Source organism: Physeter macrocephalus, chromosome 19, assembly GCF_002837175.3.
Source record: "Physeter macrocephalus isolate SW-GA chromosome 19, ASM283717v5, whole genome shotgun sequence".
NCBI lineage: Eukaryota > Metazoa > Chordata > Mammalia > Artiodactyla > Physeteridae > Physeter > Physeter macrocephalus.
In genome coordinates this window covers 64,417,334-64,426,715 of record NC_041232.1, presented here as the reverse complement: position 1 = coordinate 64,426,715, position 9,382 = coordinate 64,417,334, and the positions used below count along the sequence as shown (strand labels likewise).

Genomic DNA, 9,382 nt, shown 5'->3' with positions numbered 1-9,382 from the left:
GGGTCCGGACGCGCAGGCTCAGCGGCCATGGCTCACGGGCCCAGCCGCTCCGCGGCATGTGGGATCCTCCCGGACCGCGGCACGAACCCGCGTCCCCTGTATCGGCAGGCAGATTCTCAACCACTGCGCCACCAGGGAAGCCCTGGCTTTTTAATTAACTTTTATTTTTTTATTTTTGGCTGTGTTGGGTCTTCGTTGCTGCATGCGGGCTTTCTCTAGTTGCAGCAAGTGGGATCTACTCTTTGTTGTGGTGCGCGGGCTTCTCATTGTGGTGGCTTCTCTTGTTGCAGAGCACAGGCTGTAGGCACGTGGGCTTCAGTAGTTGCAGCACACGAGCTCAGTAGTTGTGGCGCACGGTCTCTAGAGCGCAGGCTCAGTAGCTGTGGCTCACGGGCTTAGTTGCTCCGTGGCATGTGGGTTCTTCCCGGACCAGGGATCGAACCTGCGTCCCCTGCATTGGCAGGTAAATTCTTAACCAGGGAAACTTGATATATGCAACCACCTGGATGAATCTCCAGAGAATGATACTGAGTGAAAACAGCCAGTCTCAAACAGTTTCATACTGTATCGTTTCATTTATATAACATTCTTGAAATGACAAAATTATAAAAATGGAGAACAGATGAGTGGTTGTCAGGGGCTAAGGAGGAGGTGATGGTGGGAGGGGAGTGGGTGTGGCTATGAAGGGGCAGCTTGAGGATTCCTTGTGGTGATGAAAATGTTCTGTGTCTCCACTGTATCAATGTCAATATCCTGGTTCTGATGTTGTACAAAAATTGTGCAAAATGTTACAATTGAGGTAAAAAGTATAGGGTACAGGGCTCTCTCTGTATGATTTATTACAACTGCATGTGATCCTATAATTATCTCAAAATAAAAAGTTTAAGAAAAAAACAAAAAAATGATACAGGTGTAGTTTACATGGGTATATGCACTGGCCAATACTGATCTGTGTCCTTAAGATCTGTGCATTTTACTGTAGGTAAATTTAATCTCAATTTTAAAGAAATGATGTAGCCTCCTAACCACCTAATTTACTACTTTTTAATACAGCAGAGCAGAAGCGTGCTCACAATAAAGAATTTGAGGTACAACTTGCTAAATACCATAATTTCCTTTTTTTTAAAAAATAAATTTATGTTATTTTTGGTTGCATTGGGTCTTCGTTGCTGCGTGCAGGCTTTCTTTAGTTGTGGCGAGCAAGGGCCACTCTATTGCTGTGCTCGGGCTTCTCTTGTTGCAGAGCACGGACTCTAGGCACGGCACGCAGGCTTCAGTAGTTGTGTCTCGCAGACTCTAGAGCGCAGGCTCAGTAGTTGTGGTGCACGGGCTTAGTTGCTCCGCGGCATGTGGGATCTTCCCGGATCAGAGCTCGAACCCGTGACCCCTGCATTGGCAGGTGGATTCCCAACCACTGCGCCACCAGGGAAGCCCATACCATAACTTCTGAAAAATATTTCTCGTGTGTGTTCCTTAGAGACTTAACCTAACTTGAACAAACTCCAATTGATATTATATTAAATTATTTCTACTTTCTAATCATGCATATAGTCTTGGAACCAGTTTGAGTAATACTGTTTGAAATATATCCAGGAAGAGTGCTCAATATCTTGAGTAACCCTTCTTTTATGCCACTTGTATTAATAGATATATTTATGGAACAATGGCAATCATTTATTAGGAGATGGAATGTTTCATAAAAGAAATCATTTGGGAATTCCCTGGTGGTCCAGTGGTTAGGACTCTGCATTTCCACTGCAGTTGGCCTGGGTTCCATCCCTGGTCGGGGAAATAAGATCCCGCAAGCCACGTGGTGTGGCCAAAAAAAAAAAATTAAAAAGGGAGAAAACTTTAAAAAAATTTTAATATTATGAAGCAAAACTGTGTTCTATAACATATAGGTCTATTCTACATACCACAGAAGTTTCCTTTATGATCAAGCATAACATTTATAAATTGTGAAATCTTAAAACTATTTCTAATAAGCAAAATTAATTAGAAAACTAAAGATGTTGGCCGAAAAAATTTTAATAAATTTCCTTAGTCAATGGAAGCTGCTTTTTATTATTTAACTAGTAACTTAGAATTTCAGTATTTCTTGAAGCTTAATACTTTACAGATTCTTTGGGTAAAAGATGAGCGTTCCATGTAATTATCAGCAGAAAGAGCAGAAGCGTGCTCACAATAAAGAATTTGAGGTACAACTTGCTAAATACCATAATTTCCTTTTTTTTAAAAAATAAATTTATGTTATTTTTGGTTGCATTGGGTCTTCGTTGCTGCGTGCAGGCTTTCTTTAGTTGTGGCGAGCAAGGGCCACTCTATTGCTGTGCTCGGGCTTCTCTTGTTGCAGAGCACGGACTCTAGGCACGGCACGCAGGCTTCAGTAGTTGTGTCTCGCAGACTCTAGAGCGCAGTCTCAGTAGTTGTGGTGCACGGGCTTAGTTGCTCCGCGGCATGTGGGATCTTCCCGGATCAGAGCTCGAACCCGTGACCCCTGCATTGGCAGGTGGATTCCCAACCACTGCGCCACCAGGGAAGCCCATACCATAACTTCTGAAAAATATTTCTCGTGTGTGTTCCTTAGAGACTTAACCTAACTTGAACAAACTCCAATTGATATTATATTAAATTATTTCTACTTTCTAATCATGCATATAGTCTTGGAACCAGTTTGAGTAATACTGTTTGAAATATATCCAGGAAGAGTGCTCAATATCTTGAGTAACCCTTCTTTTATGCCACTTGTATTAATAGATATATTTATGGAACAATGGCAATCATGTATTAGGAGATGGAATGTTTCATAAAAGAAATCATTTGGGAATTCCCTGGTGGTCCAGTGGTTAGGACTCTGCATTTCCACTGCAGTTGGCCTGGGTTCCATCCCTGGTCGGGGAAATAAGATCCCGCAAGCCACGTGGTGTGGCCAAAAAAAAAAAATTAAAAAGGGAGAAAACTTTAAAAAAATTTTAATATTATGAAGCAAAACTGTGTTCTATAACATATAGGTCTATTCTACATACCACAGAAGTTTCCTTTATGATCAAGCATAACATTTATAAATTGTGAAATCTTAAAACTATTTCTAATAAGCAAAATTAATTAGAAAACTAAAGATGTTGGCCGAAAAAATTTTAATAAATTTCCTTAGTCAATGGAAGCTGCTTTTTATTATTTAACTAGTAACTTAGAATTTCAGTATTTCTTGAAGCTTAATACTTTACAGATTCTTTGGGTAAAAGATGAGCGTTCCATGTAATTATCAGCAGAATTTTTTTTTTTTACAATTTTTTATAATCCTGTCAGAGAGAAGGACTTCATCATATTTCCCAGAAGTAACTGGGAATATTAGAACCATAGAATATTAAAACTAGAAGGTCCTGAGAGAAATTTTTGTTCAACCATCTCAATATATACAGGAGAAAACTGGAGCCTGGAAAGATGAAATCACTTGCCCATGGCCACAAACTGTGCCAGTTACTGTGTGTTCAGGAAATGTTTATTTAGCGCCCTCTACTGGAAAGCCCTGTGAAAGTGGCTGAGGACACCACAGTGAATAAAAGGGACAAAAACACCTAGTGTCGGTAGTTTATATTCTAGTGGGAAGAGAAAGACAAATAAATTGGTAAAATATATAAACCGTGAGATAGACATTCGTGCTAGGAAGGAAAATAAAGCAGGGAAGGAGAGAAAGTGTTACAGAGGGAGATGTAAATATAAATGTAAGGTAGTCCAAGAAGCCCTAAGGGATCAAATGACATTTGAGCAGATATAAAAGAAGTAAGGGGGAGGGTCACATGGGTGAAGGATGAGGAACTTTCTGGGCAGAGGCAACAGCCAGTGCAAAGGTCTGGGGAGACTCATGCTGGGCCTGTTCCAGAAAGAGCATGGTGGCCAGAGTGGCTGGAACAGAGTTGGGAAATGGAGGAGTAGGAGACAGTACCACTGTGCTGAGGAGGGACCCATGAAGGTCCTCGCCGGCCTCTGTGAGGATTCAGCCTTCACTCTGTAAGAAATGGGGAGCTATTTAAGGTTTCTGAGTAGCGGAGTGACCTAATGTAACTTTGGTTCATGTGGAGAATAGACAGTAGTAGGGCAAGAATTAACACAGAGACCAGTTAGGAAGCTTTGAATTAATCCAGGGGAGATGTTTGGAACCAGAGTGGTAGCTTGTGAGACGGGGTCAATTTTTTTTTTTTTTTTTTGAAGAATGGTTATATCATTTATTTATTTATTTTTGGCTGCATTGGTTCTTCGTTGCTACGCACGGGCTTCTCATTGCAGTGGCTTCTCTTGTTGCAGAGCACAGGCTCTAGGCACGTGGGCTTCAGTAGTTGCATCACTCAGCCTCAGTAGTTGTGGCTCGCGGGCTCTAGAGAGCAGGCTCAGTAGTTGTGACGCATGGGCTTAGCTGCTCCGCAGCACGTGGGATCTTCCCAGACCAGGGATCAAACCCGTGTCCCCTGCATTGGCAGGCAGATTCTTAACCACTGCACCACCAGGGAAGTCCCTGAGAAGGGGTCAAATTTTTGAAGGAAGAACCAAGAGAGAGCAAATGGCAGAGGTAGGAATAGAACCCGGTTTCTGAGGCTTAAGTTTTCTTTTTGATGCACCAGTTTGCTGAATTATTTTGTAAAGTTGAAGAGAGTATCCCCAAGAAATAATCTGATTTCTGAGTCACAATTAAGGGTTAGAGTTGTAATTTTTAGTATGCAGGTGAGGCACAGTTCACAATCACTCTGCCAAGAAAACTTTTGTAATTAGAAGTGCCCACATTTGTCATGTTGACCCATCAGAAGGAAGGGAATTTTAATTACTTGAGCTTTGTGAGTTGCTGCATTGCTCCTCGATTTAAAATATGAGTCTGAAATTGCACTACAGTTGTTAAAAAGACAGGCAAGTAGGCTCATCAAGTTAAACCTGCATTAGAAATGAACATCTGTCCATGTTCATCACCTGCAGAGCGTATGTCCTGCCTAAGCTTATTTGAAAACATGGTTCACTAAAAGCGACACATTTCCCAGATATCAAGCTTTGTACACAGTGCAGAAGTTAGATGCCCAATACATTGCTTTGTGTGTAAACATAATAATACTTACGTCCAGCATAATTCAAGAAATTTCATCTAATGTATCAAGTTCAAACACCCAGTCTAGGCTCAGTGGGCAGCGCTGGGAAGCATGGATACAGGAACTTGAAGTTCACAAGTGCCTGAAGGGGCACATGAGCTCATGACTGATGGCTAACAACCCTTCCTTCCCAGCTTCACGTCACCAGCCCTCAAGTTCTGATCTGTGTTTTCATGAAATGTAAATATCTATTCAGTACATTTGTTTCACAAGTATTCTGAATTTTATTAGGAAAAAAATGTTAACATAAAATTAGAGAGAATAATACAACGAATGCTGTTTTAACCATCAGCTAGATCGAACAATTAACACTTTACCATATCTGCTCTATGTGTGTATGTATGTATGTATCCAATTATATTGCTTAGCCATTTTAAAGCATATTATTTTATCCCTAAATAAATATCTCAGATGCACCTGCAGAAAATAAGGATATTCTCCTTCATAACCATGACTATTATCATAACTAAAAACGGATACTAGTTCTCTCACAGCATCTAATACACAACCTATATTAAAATTTCTACAATTGTCCCTCAATCTTTTTTTCAAACGGAATCAAGGTTCATGGTTTATATTTGACTAAGCTCTTAGTCTTTTATCCTAGAACAGGAGCCCTTTATTTTTTTCTGTTACTGACTTGTGTTTAAGAGACCAGCTTACTTATGTTATATCTGGATTTGTCTGATTGCTTCTTCATGATAACATTTAACTTGTTTCTCTATTCCTTGTGTTTCCTGCAAACCAGATGATACAGCTAAACCAAATCATGAGCATTGGAATCAGTGGACTCAGTGAAACAGACTACCCTCCCCTGTGTGGGTGGGCATCCTCCCATCCACCCACAACGTGAACAGAACAAAAGGTGGAGGAAGGAAGGAGGAATTTGCTCTTTTTTCCTGCCTCACTGCTGAGCTTCAACATCTCGTGTCATCGCTCTGGCCTGGCTCCCCTGGTTCTCAGGCCTTCACAATCAGACTGAATCACACCACCAGCTTTCCTGGGCCTCCATAATCCATAAGCTTGCGGACAGCAGACCTGCGGGTCTCTCAGCCTCCATGATCACATGAGCCAATCCCTAATAATGAATCTCCATAGATAGATAAATAGATAGGTAGGTAGATAGATAGATAGATAGAATGGATAGATAGAGAGATAGATTGGGGGAGATAGATAGAAGAGATAGATAGGAGAGAGAGAATTAGATAGATAGATGAGATAGTCAATAGATAGATGATAGGTAGATAGATAGATGATAGGTAGATAGAAAGATAGAATGGATAGATAGATAGATAGATAGATAGATTGGGGAGATAGAAGAGATAGATAGGAGAGAGAGAATTAGATAGATAGAAGAGATAGTCAATAGATAGATGACAGATAGACAGGTAGATAGAAAGACAGATAGGTAGATGATAGATATAGAGATAGATATAGATAGATAGCCTTTTGGTTCTGTTTCTCTGGAGAACGCTCACTAAGACATAGACTAACAACCTCCCCAAGTGCGCAAGAGAAACTCCATTAAATTCTTACAATCTAACCACTCATTTTCCATGACCTTACACGTCTTATTTTGTCATCTTTTTCATCTCAAAATACTTTTATTACAATTTCATTACAGGTCAGTGTTTACAGACTGATTTACACTGAATGCATTTCAGGTAAGCTGTTCCTTAACCACATATGGGAAAGCAGAATAACCACGTGGATGGGCTGCCTCCAAATCCAACTTTTGCCTATAGACTGAAATATCATTAGTGGAATTTAGACACTAATAACCTTTAATTCCAAAGACCCTGGATATCCTTGATCTTATCTTCTTGAACTTTGACTTTTATGATCACATTTGCAACCGTCTTACTGGGGTCAGCAGCGCTGTCACTAAACACAAAAACTAAATATGAACATTTTTATGCCTAGAACAGAGGCTCACATGGTAGGTGATTAAATATTTACTGTAAGGAAGTAGATTTTAAAATATACATGCGTTATTTATTTTTAAGTTTTATTTTTACAAGAAACAAAGAAAAAGAAAAAGAAATGGCTAAAGATATTATATATAAAGAAATTACATATAAGGAAACTATAGGAATAGCCTCTATACCCTACTGTTGGCTGGTTCAAAAGCTCACAAGGGCCTTATGTTATAACATATCGGGTAAGTCCTCCCCCTCGGACCTCTGATAGCCTCCGGCAGTGTCGTAAAATATTCAGTATCACGTGAAATCTCTTGTCAACTTTCAAAGCTGTGAACTCCTTTATGTCAGCTTCCACTACAAAATAATGGCCTGAAAATAAAGATATTAATGCTAATTTTTATTAGGACAACTTTCAAGATGAGTCTTTAATGTATTACATTATGACTATGAATGGCATTAATCACTTTTTCCTATCATTATCCAACCACAGTGAGAACTGGTATTCTTGCTAAAATAATAATTATTCTTTAAATTGAAGTTGCATAATGTTTACTGTAGCATTTCAGAAATGTAGCCCTGCTTATTATATCACTGGCTATCTGCTGGTATCTTTTGAACAATTCACTTTTCAAGACGCCATATGGTAGTGGTTAAGAGAATGAAACCCACAGCAGCTTTATCACTTAACTGAATGACCTTGGGCAAGTAACTTAAGCCTTCTTTGCCTACTCTGAAAAACAGGAATAATAATAGTACACAACTCATAAGGATGCTGTGAGGACTAAGGCCCTTAGTACACTATCTGGCACATAGTAAGTGCTATAGTATAAGCATGAACAACTGTTATCATTACTCTTCTAATTCTGAAAATATTGGCTATCATTCCATAATAGACTCTAATGCCGTATTTCTCAGCCTCGGCACTACAGACATTTTAGGCTAGATCATTCTTTTTTGTCAGGGCTGTCTTGTGCATTATAGGGTACTTTAGCAGCATCTCTGGTTTCTACTCACTATGCCAGTAGCACCTCCAACCCCAGCTATAACAATCAAAAATGTCTCCAGAGATGGCCAAATGTTCCCTGGTGGGAAAACTGCCCCTCATTGAGAACCACCTCTCTAGAGTTAGAAGTTTCTGGAATTAATCTTTTTTTCATGTTTAGTTACATTCCAAACAGTTGACATGAACACATATATATACCCTCATTTTTACCTTTGGTTTCCTTCGTTTCTTCATCAATAAATCTGTGATAGAGATTTCTGGCCACAGAACTCATAGACTTTTTTGGTTGATGTAAGATCTTATATTTACTAACTACTACCTTGTTGATTTCTTTAATAACATCATTAATTTGACAATAAGTTAAGCGTGATTTCATGTACCTGTAAAAAAGAAAATGATTAATTTTTCTAAAGAATCATCATACACAATTGTTTTCTTTGCAGAACATTTACATATGATGACTTTATACAGTAGCAAAGCTATTAGTACTCTATATAAAAAATTTTATACCAACTTCCAAATAAACCAGACACATCTCAACCGTTGAAAAATTAGAGACCACAATATATTAGTGCTTATCTTCCCTAGTTATATCTGGATACATAAATTCCTATTCTCCACCTACAGAATTAACATTACAATTTAAAATAGGCTTTCAAATTCTGATTCAAATAGACTGATTAATTGCAAATAGAAGTTTATTTAAATATTTTTAAATGTTTGTGAGCAAGGGAAAGAAAAATTTAAATATTAATAAATTATATAACTCATACCACTCTAGTTTCCTGCAAAAATGGATCTGTTCAGAGAGAAAAAGAGAAAAGGAGGAGGAAGAGGGGGAAGAGAAGATGAAGGATGACAAATGTGACAACAAAGATGACAATGCTGATTGAGACGAAGAAGAACTGATGGTGCAGGGGCTGCAAAGGGACAAAAGGGCCCGGAAGTTAAGCTGCACAGCTGGCCGGCAGAGGAGAACTACAGGCAGCCTCCACGGACAGCTCACTATTCATTCTGAACTCAAATGCCCTTAAGCATTGTCTCTTTCACTCTAAAGCCCACTCTTCCAATCCAATCTCCCTCCTGCCCGTCTTCCCAGTCACCAGTCTTAGAATATAAGAATAGGAGACCCTTGATTTTGAGTGGTCTGTACAGACCAAAAACAAAATTTTCATGATCTGCTTCAATTTTTCCCTTCAACAAATCATGGATTCATTACGTTAAACTCTGTCCTTTGCCTCTATTCAAAGGGGCAGTTTTCTTTTCTTTTTTTTTTTTTTTTTTTGTGGTATGCGGGCCTTCCTCTGCTGTGGCCTCTCCCGTTG

The 9,382-nt window shown here is 39.2% G+C and overlaps 1 protein-coding gene across 3 annotated transcripts in view; it reads right to left on the bottom strand.

The window, feature by feature from the left end:
- Positions 1–5,579: 5,579 nt before the first annotated feature.
- SKA1 (spindle and kinetochore associated complex subunit 1) overlaps positions 5,580–9,382 on the bottom strand; it is a 17,147-nt gene continuing 13,344 nt past the window's right edge. For all 3 annotated transcript variants that reach the window (XM_007119324.4, XM_007119323.4, XM_007119325.4), the window contains exons 6-7: positions 8,268–8,437; positions 5,580–7,423 (exon numbers count right to left, since the gene is read on the bottom strand). In XM_007119324.4, the coding sequence (XP_007119386.1) occupies positions 7,275–7,423; positions 8,268–8,437 (319 nt within the window). In that variant the 3' untranslated portion in view covers positions 5,580–7,274. The remainder of the gene's footprint in view (positions 7,424–8,267; positions 8,438–9,382) is intronic.